The 16,371-nt window shown below is 39.2% G+C and overlaps 1 protein-coding gene across 7 annotated transcripts in view; it reads left to right on the forward strand.

Annotated features, from left to right (window-relative positions):
• The first annotated feature begins 1,692 nt into the window (after positions 1-1,692).
• Positions 1,693-16,371, forward strand: part of LOC143253642 (DNA-directed primase/polymerase protein-like) — a 90,249-nt gene continuing 75,570 nt past the window's right edge. For all 7 annotated transcript variants that reach the window (XR_013029754.1, XR_013029755.1, XM_076507829.1 and 4 more), the window contains exon 1: positions 1,693-1,830. Coding sequence is in view for 3 of the 7 variants with exons in the window: in XM_076507827.1 (XP_076363942.1) it covers positions 1,796-1,830 (35 nt within the window). In the remaining 4 variants the exon portion in view is untranslated. The remainder of the gene's footprint in view (positions 1,831-16,371) is intronic.

Consider the following 16,371-nt stretch of genomic DNA (forward strand, 5'->3'; position numbering starts at 1 on the left):
AAATTGGTGAATTGATAGGTTCGCGTGTCTCCTATGTCCGAGTTGCTTATGATGATTCATGAAGTACTCATTCCCACTGAGACATCTGAAAAATACCCTAACATTGGGTTAATGGACTCATCCTCATCACAACTGGAGAAATCAAGCATACTAGTTTAACAGATGAAGTCAATATCTCAGCGGATACAGCCCAAAGAGGTTAAAACTGAGAAGCAACAAGTTCAATGATGAGACCATGACTTCCAGCTAGTTCAGCCAATAGTTTCTTCTGTCAACAAAGAAACCTCAATGTCGTCAATGACATTCTCAAAGGGCACATATTATTATGGCAACTGAGGTACCACTGGCATAGAGAGAAAGAGAGACATTTTAGAAGTGGAGAAAAATGGACTAAAATCACCAAAGATAATAACAACTCAAACATTTATAGCAGTTCCAGTGTTCATGTGTTACTGTCAGTAGGTTGCAGTATTATGAATGAATGAATGAGCTTGGCAGCAGTTTTTTATTTAAATCTCATAAGCCTCAGAGGGGTTTGAGAGACAACCAAGGGTATTCAGTAACTGTAGTTTCTCTTCAGCTACAACACGCGAATTTAGGAATTAGTCTTAAAGAGGAATAAAATATAATATTGACTAACAGGAAGTATAAGGCTATGTTATGAGATAATGGAAGCGATACTATAGCATTAATCTTAAATTTGGTAGTACAGTGGAAAAGGAAACTTGGAATTGAGCGTATTAGCGTGATTGGAATGACAATTTTGTGTAACTTGTACTGTAATCTATAGTACTAAGCTGAATTAAAGACTTACTGAACATCTAGAAATGTAGCTATAGTAGTTTGTTTTCTATTAAATCCTTTCTAGACCGATTCAGTCAGTCTGACAAGCTGGTTTGACGGTTTTCTATTCTTACTGTCAGCATTTTGTTTATTAATTGTATATATAAGCTGTAATAATTAATTTTGTATTTTATATTAATTAATAAGTGCTCTCTGTTTTCTACATTCATGAATGTGTGTGGAAGACAAGAGCGTAAGTTTTGTATTTTGTAAATGTGTGTGTATTATATATTTGTATGTATACATGCTGTTGTTTTTTCTGTATAGTGATGATGTTCTCACTCTTTATTGCATACAAAAAAGCAGGAAGTTTACGTTTTTGAGGGTAAATTTTAACTCAGTTTCCTACATTTTAGGCCCGGCATGGCCAGGTGGTTAAGGCACTCGACTTGTAATCTGAAGGTCGAGGGTTCAAACCTCGTCACACCAAACATAATCGCCCTTTCAACCGTCGGGGCTTTATAATGTGATGGTCAATCCCACTATTCGTTGGTAAAAGAGTAGCCCAAGAGTTGGCGGTGGGTAGTGATGACTAGCTGCCTTCCCTCTAGTGTTACATTGCTAAATTAGGGACGGCTAACGCAAATAGCTCTTGAGTAGCTTTGTGCGAAATCAAAAAAGAAAGAAAGAAACAATACTAAAATACATTTTCGTTAGTTATACTGAGAAGAAATATTTATCAATCATGTTTTACCAGATAAGTAGATAAATCTGTACTTTAATAAAAGCTTAAAATTATTATTATTATTTTGTATATTTGCTTGATTTAAATCTGAAATAAAACTGAAGAAGTGACATTTACGTTGAAGCTATTTTGCTCTCTTTTTTCTTATGATAGATAGCGCTCTCGTAATTTTAACAATTTGTGAATTAAACAAAAGTGGCGGGAAGTTAATTTCATTGCGTAGAATACCTGGTGCCAGTTTTGTTTAACAACTCATATCGAGGTGATATGTTTTCACCAATGAAGTTTTATAGTACAAAAAGGTGAATTTATGTGAATTATAAATATTAATACGATTTTTTGAAGTTCATTCAGAAAAAAATTAAAATGAATTTAACGTTTATCTGGATTTAACGTAATATTAATAACAAGTGATATTGCTGTACTAAGTAACTGACTAGTAATAGCATTACTATTAGTGCTGTTGTTGAAGGATTAGTTTGCTATTAGTATTAGCCTTCTAATGTAGTTACAAGTTGTATAGCACGAGTACGATGTCGGCTTCTATACCACTACATTTACACATTAGATCTAACGTTATTACAAATAATACTATTAATAATGTGCTGTAGCTGCCACTCAAAACATGAATGCCCGTTGTCTCCAACATTTACACTACCTACAGCTTAATTGTTAAAAGTTAATGTTTACAGATATAAGCTGGGTAGGGTGTATATGATTTATAATTACATTTATCACTTATACAGGGCTGGATTTAGGTCAAATGGGGCCTGGGGCAATAGAATAGCACTTGCTTCCTCCCTCCAAGTACATACAAATTTCGATACATATTTAAATGAACATTTATGATTTTAGCAGACTGTGAACAAGCTATACAATAATTTATTGGCAACTAGGTTTTCAAATAAACTAAATGACTCACTGAATTAACTAAAACAGGGTGAAAAAAAGGCTTTTTTTTCTAGCTTTGTAACAAAGTAAAAAATAATGTCATTAAAGTTTATAAGTTGAAGGATATTATCAATTGACAAAGATCTGAGCATATTAAATGGTTTCTATACATTATAGACCAAAACCTGCTCTTTATGAGTTTAAGTGTGGTTAAAAAAACATTCTCCTGAAAACACTCAAAGTGTAATTATTGACTGAAAAATACAGGTTTCTTAAAAAGAAAATGCAGTTGTTTCCCCTAAATATTTGCAAAAGAAAAAAATAATTTCAAAATTTCTTTTCATTGGGGCCACCAATTTGTTGAGGCTCTAGTTTAGGCACTTCTTCTGCCCCACCCTTAAAATGGTCCTACATCAATGTTGACACTGAGCATGAAGACCAAAGCAACTTGAGAGGTAGGGATATTCACGATGGTAGTTTCTTCTCAGTTTTTGTGCATCTGAGAACTTGTGCATTATCCACAGGAAGGGGAAGTTATTGCTTTTGTTTAACAAGTTAGTGACAAACATGCACTATTAGAGACAAAAAGACTACTTGGTCCAATAAAGTTGACCATGCACTCCCATTTCAACAAAAACTTTCTCTGTGGAGAATGCTACTTGAATGTTTCTGCTGTTGTCTCAGTGTATATTGAATAGAACCCGGATGAACATCATTCAAATCAAGTGATAGGAAATGTGTTTTGTTGTTGCTTATTATTGGCTTATTTACACACACACACACACACTTAATTTCTTCAAGATTCATGAAGTGAGTGAGATACATTCAGCAGATGTGTGTTTATTCAGTTATATTTATGTATATATAAATGGTATACAGCCAGACTTATCCATCCATCCAAATAATATTTTGTGTGTCAACTATAAAATCAAAGAATTTATGTAAAGAGAATAATGTAACAGAAGTAATACAGCTGAGAGGAAGGTTGCTTTTCTCCTGGTGATACAGGAGTTGGTGGGAATTTCTAAACATTTTTTTTTTTCATACTGGCACCATTCAGTTTGCTATGAAAATCAGTAGTCCTCATTTTAACTCTTTCTGACAGTTTAGTGCCCTTAAAGTATAGATTCTGAACTGAACAAATTTCAAATTAGGTCTAGCAAGTAACAAACACAATGAAGTTATGACACCTTTAGATTTATATAAAATGTTTTTGTAAATACATGCTACAACATTATTTGACCTACCACTAACAACAGTACATTGCACGGATGATTAAGAGACTCATGAACTAGAGCAACAAGCTCCTTTTCTTCCAAAACACTTGTGTGGAATTAAAAAATATTTCTTCCGACAAATGCAGTAATCTGTTGGCATTAATTATCACATCACACTTACCATGCTACCCACATGTAAATTCTGTTAATTATAATTCAGATGTTTTACATGTATTTTGTACACTCATTTTGTTTACGTTTAAACTGCAGTGTGTGATGTAACTCAACAGTTGTGTGTCTGCAGCGTATGATGTAACTCAACAGTTATGTGTCTGCAGTGTGATGTAACTCAACTGTTATGTGTCTGCATTAAATAGTGGATGTTATGTAAATTAAAAGGAAACTAGAGATATCTCACTTTTAGTTTGTTATGAACTTCACAAAAAACTAATCAAACTTTTTTAGTTTTTTCAGACCATGTATATGATTTTTATTTATATATGATCTCTAAGTTCTCTCTAAAGGATGGCATAACAGTAATTTTTTTGTTCCCATTTAAAGTGTCTCTTAATAATCAAAATAAATTGTTGTAAAATGACTTTGTAGTTATGAAAAAGAATATCTGTGGCAGTCCAGTTTACCTAAAGACATCCAGTTAAAGTTTTAGAGAACATGTCATAAAGGTCACCCAAATCACAAAAATCACCCAATGTTAAAGACTTTCTTAAATGAATAGAATCAAATGTTGTTCATTTGAAAAAAGAATGCAACAGAATCATGAGTATGGAAAGGAAAAAGAGGAAAAGTGGTTACAGGGGCAAGTGGGAGAGGTATATTAACTGGCTACACTATAACAAAGGCAGTGGCAGAATATTCTTTAAGGTATGTCGAGAAGAGACTGTAAATCTGAAAATTTTAGTGGACTTAGTATGAATAGTCTGTAGTTGTTTTATGCAAAGGTGGTTTACACTGAATTGAAAATCTGTTGGCAGAGTAATTAATATATTATTTGCTAATAGACCATTAATAATTTTCAGAATGTTGCATCATTGTCAAGCATTTGTTTAGGAGCTGAATTCTTTATTTTAGGTGTCCGTGATTTGTTGGTGACACATTGCAACAATAAATGGCCGGTACATAATCTAAATGTTTTAAAATAATATATTCAAAAAAGTCAAATATATGTACAAAAATTGTTACACTTTTGGTTACCACAGATTAAACTAGAGCATTATGTAATTGTCTTTTCATTTGTTAAAAGTTCATGCAGTCTGGTTCAATTACTTTAGAACCAATTGACAGCATGAAAGTTCAGGCAGGGAGGTTTAATTTCTTTAAAACACCCTTTGACAAACAAATCATTCTCCTCCACCTCTGTTATTCCCCCCTCAAGGTTGATTGTTGTATTTGGAGAGGGGACCTCCCAGAAAAGGAAATGTACTTTCAGTTTACTTTCTACAACCACCTACACATTTGCCTTGTATGTGACCAGTGAATTGGAGGAGAAGATCCTGGTGGTTGAGGATTTTCTTTATAGATCATGCCTATGACTATAATTGTCTCTTTGCTCTGGTGGATCTCAAGCTTGCTTTTCATTGGTCTGGCCCCTCGGTGTGGATTCCTGTACGTGGTGAGGGGACCTCCAAGGGAAGGTTCTGTTCTGTCTGGATACCTTCTCTGGGATCTAAACATCCACCCACGTGTTTGCCGTGCGTGGCGACCCGTGAAGGGGAGGAGAGGATCCTGATGGTTGAGGGGTCCAACCCTAACACACCACTTTGGCCTTGAATTCCTGTAGACGGGCAGCCTTTGGGTGGCCCCCCTTGGGTCAGTTGGCTGGTCCACTTGGGCTAGAGTCAACCAAGTACCAGTGTTGGAAGTTCTCAATGGGTATTGTGGACATTGTGCCTGATGCTGGTGTTTGGGTATAGTGCTCACGAAACCCTGGCGTTGCTGCATTGTCCTTGCGTGACATTGTAGTGCGTCCCCTCGTAGGGCTCCATGGTGGGTGGGATCAGTGGGTACCAAAAGTTTTCTTTTTTCCTATGGATCCTCCTTCAAAAAATGCAAATAAAATAGTGAAAAAACAGTCAATAGGTAAGCGACCACGGCTTGAAGACTCTGAGCAGCAATCTTCAACATCTGTAACACACGTACCTCATTTTCTTATATTACATTCTCTTTCAGAAAAACCTTTAGGGCAATTGTCCCCCTCTTTTTTATTCAGAAGGGACTAGAGGGTCTTGCTGGCTCTCCAAAGTCAGTAAAGAAGCTTCGATTTGGAGACATATTAGTTGAAACATCCACAATCCACCACAGTGAACTCCTCTTGAATTCAATGGCAATTGGGGATATACCTGTTGAGGTTACCCCTCATGCCACCTTGAATTCATCATGAGGAGTTATTGTTGAGAGGGATTTGAAGAACGTCCCAGAGTCAGAGATTCTCACTGGTCTCTCCACTCAAGGAGTTTCTGCAGTGAGGCTCATCTCCACTCGCAAAGATGGAGTTACACTGCTAACAAATACCCTCGTTTTGACATTTACATCATCACGTGCACCTGCTAACATCAAGGCAGGTTATCTAATTTGCAGGGTACTGCAATACGTTCCAAACCCTCTCCGATGTTTTCAATGTCAGAGATTCGGCCACTCAAAGACATCATGTCGTGGTTCCCTGACATGTGCTCGTTGTGGTGGCAAGGACCACGATGCCTATGAATGTGACATGGACCCACATTGCGTCAACTGCAATGGTTCTCACCCCTTCTACTTTTGTTTTTGCCCAAAATGGTTGTAAGAAAAAGAGGTGCAGCGTTTGAAAACGACTCATAACATTAGTTATCCTGAGGCTCGGAAATTGCTGTCCGCCACTCCATGTCAGACATATGCTGCTGTATTTCATTCCACAACTACAGTGGGAGTGCAGACAGATCTTTCTGTGTTTCCAAGAGAATCGTTTTCAAAACAAATGAAAAGCCTTTTGACCTCCATGGTTAAAAGGTTGATGAATCGACTTCCACACCCATCTCTGTTCCTCCCATACATTTCAACAAACCTCAAGATCCACATCTTTCAGTTTCAAATACAGGCATTTCTTCTGATACATTTTTTTCTTCCACCCCAAGAGGCAAAACAATCATTCGCTTATGCATTCTCTAGTCACTGGAATCACCTTCCAATAACAAAGACCTGCCAATCGACCCAGGGCAGGATCCATGGAGGTTGATAGACCTCCTTCGACTAAGGACAGTAAGGAAAAAAGACATGGTCGTAAACAGAAGGGTTCTCCAACCACTTCGCCTACCTGTCATTAAAAATGGCCACCTTGATACAATGGAACTGTCGAGGTTTACGTTCAAATCTGGATGACATCAAAACACTGATTGCTTCCTACCATCCTGTATGTCTTTCCTTATGAGAAACATTTCTGAAATCTGCAGATACAGTCACCTTGTGGCAGTATTCTCTGTACAGAAATGACAGGTTGTGTGGTGGATGAGTACATTGAGGGGTGGCACTCTTGGTTGATCAGCATGTGCCCACCCTGTGTTTGTCACTCAGCACACTCTTGGAGGCAGTAGCCATCAGTGTTTCCTTGGGTCATACCATCACTGTTTGTTCTCTCTACCTGTCCCCTGGTGAGACATATGATCAATCAGACCTTGATGCTCCCATTGAACAGTTGCCGTCTCCCTTTCTGCTCCTGGGGATCTTTAATGGACATCATTCCCTCTGGGGAAGTGCTGTTATTGATGGGAGGGGTTGCTCTGTAGAGCGTATGTTCTCTGATCACAATCTTTCTCTTTTCAATACTGGTATTTCCACATATTTTCATGCACCTAGTCAGTCCTTTACCGCTATTGATCTCTCAGTTTGCTCCCCTTCATTATTCTCCCATTCCATACATCAAGCAGCTGTGTGTCAAGTGTGCAAGAGCACTGAACATTTTCTGTATCCTCTGTTCAACCTCTTAGGGAGCAGATTGATGTTCTTAGCTAAAGCTTTATTATTACTCATTCGATCCAAACTGGACTATGCATCTGTGGTTCTGCCAGGAATTCGGCCTTGAAGATATTGGACTTCATTTACCAACTGGGGCTTCACTTTGCACAGGAATTTTCTGCACTTCTCCAGTACAGAGTTTGTACATTGAGTCTCTTGAACCTCCTCTCCACCTTCACTGCCTGCAACCTTCTTTACTGTATATTTCAGAACTTTGATCCTCACCACAACATCCCACCTGGGGTTGTGTTTTTCTTTCTCAGTGGGCTTTGTCTTTTCAGAAGAGATTGTCTGCCCCCTCAGTGTGGATTCCAATATGTGGTGAGGGGACCTCCCAGGGATGGTTCTGTTCTTTCAGGTTACCTCCTCTGGGGTCTAAACATCCACCCACGTGTTTGCCGTGCCTGGCAACCCATGAAGGGGAGGAGAGAATCCTGGTGGTTGAGGGGCTTAACCCTAACACACCACTTTGGCCTTGAATTCCTGTAAACGGGCAGCCTTTCGGTGGCCCCCCTTGTTGCAGTATCCTTGCTTAACATTGTAGTGCATCCCTTCGTAAGGCTCCATGGTGGGTGGAGTCAGTTGGCACCAAAATTTTCTTTTTTTCCAATGGATCCTCCTACAAAAAATTTAAATATGATAGTGAAAAAACAGTCAATAGGTAAACGACCACGACTTGAAGACTAATCAGCATTCTTCAACATCTGTACCACCAGTTGTACCTCATTTTCTCATCCTACATTCTCTTTCAGAGAAACTTTTAGGGCAAATGTCCCACTTTTTTATTCAAAAGGGACTGGAGGGACTTGCTGGCTCTCCAAAGTCAGTAAAGAAGCTTCAATCTGGAGACATGTTGGTTGAAACATCCACATCCCAACACAGTGAACTCCTCTTGAATTCAAAGGCAATTGGGGATATATCTATTGAGGTTACATCTCTTGCTACTTTGAATTCATCACAAGGAGTTATTGTTGAGAAGGATTTGAAGAACGTCCCTGAGTCAGAGATATTCACTGGTTTCTCCACTCAAGGAGTCAGTGAGGTGCATCTCCACTTGCAAAGATGGAGTTACACTGCCGGCAGATATTCTCGATTTGACATTTACATCACCACTTGCACCTGCCTTTATCAAGGCAGGTTATCTAAATTGCAGGGTATGGCCGTACATTCCAAACTCTCTCCAATGTTTCCAGTGTCAGAGGTTCGGGCACTTAAAGACGTCATGTCGTGGTTCCCTGACATGTGCTCTTGTGGTGGCAAGAACCATGATGCCTATTAGCGTGAAACAGACTTACATTGTGTCAACTGCAATGGTTCTCACTCTTACTATGTTTGTTTTTGCCCTAAATGGTTGGAGGAAAAAGAGATGCAGTGTTTGGAAACGACTCATAATATTAGTTATCCTGAGGGTTGGAAATTGCTGTCCACCACTTCATTTCAGACATATGCTGCTGCACTTTGTTCCACAACTACAATGGGAGTGCAGACAGATCTCTCTGTGTCTCCAAGAGAATCGTTCTCAAAACAAATGAAAAGCCTCATGACCTCCATGAATAAAAAAGTTGATGAATCAACTTCTACACCCATCTCTGTTCTTCCCATACATCCCAACAAATCCCAAGATCCACATTCTTTGGTTCCAGGTACAGGCATTTCTTCAGATACATCTTTTTCTCCCACCCCAAGATGCAAAACAATCATTCATTCGCATCCTCAGTCACTGGAATCCCCTTCCAACAACACAGACCTGCCCAGTCGATCCAGGGCAGGATCCATGGAGGTCGAAAGACCTCCCCCGAATAAGGACAGTAAGGAAAAAAATTGTCGTGAACAGAAGGATTCTCCAGTCAATTCGCCTACATGTCATTAAAAATGGCCGCCTTGATACAATGGAACTGTCGAGGTTTACGTTCAAATCTGGATGACATCAAAACACTGATTGCTTCCTACCATCCTGTATGTCTTTCCTTACGAGAAACATTTCTGAAACCTCCAGATACAGTCACCTTGTGGCAGTATTCTTTGTACAGAAATGACAGGTTGTGTGGTGGACAAGTACATTTAGGGGTGGCACTCTTGGTTGATCAGCATGTGCCCACCCTGTGTTTGTCACTCAGCACACCCTTGGAGGCAGTAGCCATCAGTGTTTCCTTGGGTCATACCATCACTGTTTATTTTCTATACCTGTAACCTCTAGAGACATATGATAAATCATTGAAATTGCTCTCATTGAACAGTTGCCATATCCCTTTCTAATCCTAGGGGACTTTAATGGATGTCATCCCCTCTGGCAAAGTGCCGTTATTGATAGGAGAGGTCACTCTGTAGAGCACATGCTCTCTGATCACAATCTTTCTCTTTTCAGTACTGGTTCTTCCACTTATTTTCACGCACCTAGTCAGTCCTTTACTGCTATTGATCTCTCTGTTTACTCCCCTTCATTATTCTTTCATATTTCATGGAGAGTTGACAATATTCCATGAGGCAGTGATCATTTTCCTATACTTTTGAGACAGACTGGCCACCCTACCAGCATGCCCTGGTGGAAGCTGGATCAGGCAGACTGGTCCACTTTCACTGCTCTTGCAGAACTTGATCCTGCCATCATCTGTCAGCCATCAATAGACGACTGTGTGGCAGCAGTAACTGACTGTATTATACAAGCAGCTGCTCATTGTATTCCTAAAACCTCAACACGTTTTTCACTAAATCCTAGTCCGTGGTGGAATCCTGCCCACCACGTGGCATGGAAAGCTCAAAAATGGGCCTGGGATATTTTCTGTAGATATCCCACACTTGCAAACCACATAGCTTTCCAGCAGGCCCATGCACATGCAAGGTGGGTAAGATGTCAAAGCCAGAAGGAATCTTGGATTAAGTTCACAACTGGCATATCTTCTACCACCAGTTCCAAAGTCATATGGGACAGGGTTTGAAGGGTCAGTGGGCACTACAATTCTGTCTCTCTCTCGAACTTACTTTCTGATGTCCAAGAAGTAGCTGATATCCAGAGCATCACAGATACTCCAGGTGAAAGCTTTTGCCCAGGTATCTAGCACTTCTGCTTGTTCCTCCACCTTCTTTGGCCATCAAGACTCGAGCAGAGCGTTCACCTCTTTCCTTTTAAACTGACTGTCTCTGTGACTATAATCATCCCTTTACACTGGTGGAACTGAAACTGGCCCTTCATCGGTTTGACAGTGCATTTGTTGGACCAGATGATGTACACTATGACATGCTGCACCATATATCTCCTGCTTCTCTTCATATTCTTCTAATTGTCTTTAACTGGATCTGGTAATAGAATGTTTTTCCTAATGCCTGATGCCAACCTATTATCTTACCTTTCTCTAAACCAGTGAAATATCCCAAGATTCCTTCAAACTACCATCCAACTGCTTTAACAAGCTGTCTCTGTAAGACCTTAGAGAGGATGGTTAATGCTCATCTTGTTTGGTTTCTCGATTCAAACCTCCTCCTCTTCCCCACCCAGTGTGGGTTCCAACGACAGCACTCCACCATGGACCACCTGATTCGACTTGAAACGACAATCAGAGAAGCATTTTTCAAATGACAACATCTTGTATCAATATTCTTTGACAGTGAGAAGGCTTATGATATAACTTGGAGGTATGGCATTTTGCGAGACCTCCATATATGTGGATTACGTTGCCATTTACCCATTTTTATTAAAACTTTTTTAATGGACAGGAACTTGGAGTTCCTCAGGGCTGTGTTTTGAGTGTCACACTTTTCAGTACAAAAATTAATGCCATCACTGAACAACTCCCTCTCACTGTTGCAAACGAGTTCTATGTCGACGACTTTCACATCTCATGTCAGTCGCTGAACATGAGATATTTTGAGAGGCAACTACAAACTGCCCTTGATCGTGTACTGAAGTGGACCACGGCAAATGGCTTTAATTTCTCTCTCTCTCTAAAGCCGTTTGCATGCACTTTTGCCTCCAACGGGGTATTCACCCTGATCCCGAACTCCGTATTGGTGAAGTTTTGCTGCCTGTGGTCCCCGAGACCAAGTTCTTGGAGCTTATCTTTGACAGTAAGCTGACCTTTATACCACATGTTAAACAGCTACGAGTCAAATGCACAAGAGCCCTGAACATCCTCGGTGTCCTCTCTGCCACCAGTTGGGGAGCAGATCGATGTTCTTTGTTAAAGATATATCGTGCTCTTATTCGATCAAAACTCGACTATGGATCACTGGTCTGTGGCTCTGCCAGATTCTCGGCCTTAAAGATGCTGGACCCCATTTATCATCAAGGACTTCAACTCTGCACTGGAGCTTTCTGCACTTTCCCAGTTCAGAGCTTATACATAGAATCTCATGAACCTTCTTTGTAACTTCGATGTTTGCATCTCTCTTGACTATATTCTTAGAAACTTTGTTCCGTACGCATCCTACCTGGGGTTGTGTTTTCTTTTGTCGGTAGGCCATACTTTTTCAGGTCAGATGATCTGCCATTGTTCCTTTTGATCTTCACGTCCAGACACAAGTGGATGAATTGGGTCTCTCCTTGCATAACATTGCAGTATCCACTGGTCAGCCCATCCCACCATGGCTTATTACAGTCCCCAAATGTGATCTTTCTTTAAGTCATCTGAGAAAAGCTTCCCGATTGGAAGTACCTTCTTTTATTTACTGTACATCTTTTGAACAGTCTTTCCATTCCAATTTATACAGATGGTTCCAAATCAGGTGACTCTGTGGGCTCTGCCATGGTTTGTTGCAATTTGGTGGTTGCATGCAGAATCCCCTCTACAGCTTCTGTGTTTACTGCTGAACTGTATGCCATTTCTCTTGCCCTGGATCATATTAAAGCTAAGCAGTACTCCAACTGCACTATTTATACTGACTCACTTAGTTCTCTACTAGCCTTGGAATCACTTCACATTGGTTCACATCCTGTTCTTGCTGATATTCAAAACTGACTGGCCCATTTGTCATTAACATCTAATTTTATCCAGTTTTTCTGGATACCAGGCTATGTTGGTATTTGCAGGAATGAGATTGCAGACACAGCAGCTAAGTCTATCTGCTTTGGCACTATCACCACTGCCTATTCCATACATGGACTATGGTCCAGTATTCAAGGTTTGGCTCTGTGCCAGCTGGCAGTCGACTTGGAGTGAGCAACATGAAAACAAGCTTTTCCAAATAAAACCCTATATTGGACTTTGGCCATCTTGTTTTCATAAGGAAGAAGTTGTTATAACTAGACTACACATTGGTCACAGTTTTTTAACTCATTGTTTTCTTTTATCTGGATCTGATGCACCAGTGTGTAGTTTGTGTAACCCTAAAATTGCTATAAGCTACATTTTTCTTTCTTTCCATCATTACGACTCTCAACTACGACACCATTTTAACACTATTTGGTCCCAAGTTTTGTCCGTAACATTAGACAGTGTTATTGGTGATGGTGACACTGTCCACCTTGATAAAGTTTTTAGTTTTTATTGCCATTAATCTTTTTAATGCCATTTAAGTGTTTGATATTTATTCATTACACCATTTTAATTGTGGTTCCATTTTAAGAGTCTCAATCTCTCGTTCAATTTGAAATTTGAAAATGGCCGTAACATTAAATAACTCAACACCATGACTGGAAAGACCAACTTCAGGTAACTAATGCTACTGTTTGAACTATCCATTTGAACTACCCTTTAGTCATACTGGCGAGTTATTATTACAGTTTTGCTGCATGTCTTTTAAAACTTTTATTACTTTACCTTTTGAAAATGGCCATAATGACACATAACCCGGAACCAGGACTGGAAAGGCCAACTTCAGGTGACTGATGGTGGTTTTTGTACTTACCTGTTAGTCTTCCTGGTGGGTTGTGATAATTACCATTATGCTACAGAAAGTCCTTTGCAACTTCTCTTACTGTAGTTTATCTCTTAACATTGTGGACTAAATGTCAACATTGGTTTTATGCTATTTATTTTTTTAAATACTGTTTTGTTTTATCTTCATTTCCTTTTATGAATTTTACTACATTTACTTTATTTTTACCTTTTTACTGGACTTTTGGTGCATATAGCCTAGCTGCTTTGTGCCATAAAACACTAAATCAACCAACCAACCAACTGGATGGTCTGCCATTGTTTCTTTTAACATTTTAGTCCAGGCACAGCTGACTGATTTGGATCTGTCTTTGGACAATGTTGCTGTTTCCAGTAGTCAGCTCATCTCACCATGGCTTATTACCATCCTCATCTATGACATATTTTTTGGGTTATCTGAGGAAGGCGGTTACTCACAATTGGAAGTATCATCTTGTTTTTGCCAACCATTCTTCCATTCCCATTTGTGTGGATGGTTCGAAATCAGGTGGCACTGTGGACTCTGCCATGGTTTGTTGTCTTTTGATGATTGAGCACAGAATCTTTTCTATGGTTTTTGCTTTAACTGCAAAGTTGTATGTCTGTTCTCTAGCCCTGGATTGCTGTGCACCAATTATGCTAATTACACTGACTTTCTTAGTTTTTTCTTGTTCCTGAAATCACTTCATGTTAGTTCTCACCCTTTTCTTGTCAATATTCAAAACTGACTGGTCCATTTTTCTTGTCTTTCTATCCAGTTTTTCTGGATACCAGGCCACGTCAATATTCATGAGAATGAGCTCACTGACACCACAGCTAAGTCTGTCTGCTTTGGTGCTATTACTGCCATACCTGTCCTGTATATGAACTAAGTGCCAGTAATTTATTTGTCTTGCTATTTAAGCTGTATGTGGTTGACAAAAAAAATTCATGATTTAGTAAAGAGACAGTGTCATTTTCAGTACTGTTGTGTTTCCCCTTCAAGCTAATTACAAATGTCATATTTATGTAGATGAGAATGTGCTCTTTCTGTTTGTTGTGGACATGTACTTAAGAGAAGTAAGAATAAGTAGACAAAAGGTTTTATAAAAAGGATTAGTGGGTGGGGCCACCCTGGTAGGTTTGCAAAATATATTGATATTTTATCATATCAAAAAGATAGGAGGTTCTTATTTAATATTCAAGCATGTAAATGTCTGAACTTTAAATTTCTAGGTTTTAACCACTATAGATTCTTATAGTGAGCATAATAAAATGTAAACCAAGAAATAAAACAAGAAGACATGCTATATGTAATACAAAAAGCATGTTATCTTGCTTTTTAAAGTTTTCTTTTGAAGTATCAAATAACATAAAATAGTAAAATTTAAACAGTATTATATATTGTGATGGCAATTTGATTGACGTGTAGGGATAATGAAACTGTAATTAAATTATTAAAGTAAGTAAAATATCATGATCTATCCACAGTGAGAGGGCAAGTTAATTAGTTTCTCAGACTATGGTAGTGCTCATGAAACCCTGGCATTGCTGCAGTGTCCTTATCTGGCATTGTAGTGTGTTTCCCCTCAGGCTCTGTGGTGGGTGGAGTCAGTGGGCACCACAATATTCCATTTTTATTATAAAATAAAATAGTAGAAAACAGACCATTGGTGAATGACCATATCTTGAAGATTCTTAACAGCAGTGTTCAACACCTGTACCTAATTTTCTGATATTACATTCTTCATCAGAGAAATTTTTAGAGCAAATGTCTCCTTTTTTTATTCAGAAGGGACTAGAGGAGCTTGCTGGCTCTCCAAAGTCAGTCAGAAAGCTACTTTCTGGGGACATCTTTGTGGAAACATCCACTCCAAAACATAGTGAACTCATCTTGCATTCAAAGGCCATTGGGGATATGCCCATTGAGGTTACTCCCCATGCTACTTTTAATTTGTCACAAGGAGTTATTCTTGAGAGGGATTTGAAGAACATTCCAGAGTCAGAGGTCCTCCTTGGTTTCTCCACCCAAGGAGTTTCTGCAGTATTTCCACTTGCAAAGATAGAATTAGGATGCCAACCAGTGTCCTCATTCTGACATTTATATCACTGCATCCACCTGCCACCATCAAGGCAGGTTATCGAAATTGCAAAGTATGACCATGTATTCCAAACCCTCTCAGATGTTTCCAATGTCAATGGTTTGGTCACTCAAAAAACATCAAGTTGTGGTTCCTTGACATGTGCTCATTATGGTGGCAAGGACAATGATGCCTGAGAGTGTGAAATGAACCCTCATTGTATTAATAGTAGTGGCTCTCACCCATCTTACTTTTGTTCATACCCTAGATGGGTGGAAGGAACACAGGCACAGCATTTGAAAATGTTAACAACATTTCTTATTCTGAGGCTCAAAACTTACTGCCCACCATTCCATTCTACTGCTACAGTGGAAGTGCAGACAGATCTTTCTCTGCTTCTGAATGAATCATTTTCAAAGCACATGAAAAGTTTTTTGCTCCCCATGGTTAAGAAAGTTAATGAGGCAACATCATCACCCATCTTTGTCCCTACCATTCCTTTAAACAGATCCCTGGATCCACTTTCTTTGGTTCTGACTTTGGGCATTTTGTCAGGTTCATCTTTTTCTTCAGTTTTGAGATGCGGACCAGTTGCTGAAATTTTCTTCTAATGACAGAGACTTGCCCACTCAACCCAGAGCAGGATCCATGGAATTTGATGAATTTTCTTCTAATAAAGAGAAGAGATGTGGTTGAAAACAGAAGGGCTCTCTACACAGTTCTCCCCCACATAAATAAAAATGGCTACATTTTTACAGTGGAACTGTTGAGGTTTTCATTCTAATTTAGATGATATCAAGGCTCTGATTGAATCCTATCAT

This window comes from Tachypleus tridentatus, chromosome 6 (assembly GCF_004210375.1).
Source record: "Tachypleus tridentatus isolate NWPU-2018 chromosome 6, ASM421037v1, whole genome shotgun sequence".
NCBI classification, from domain to species: domain Eukaryota; kingdom Metazoa; phylum Arthropoda; class Merostomata; order Xiphosura; family Limulidae; genus Tachypleus; species Tachypleus tridentatus.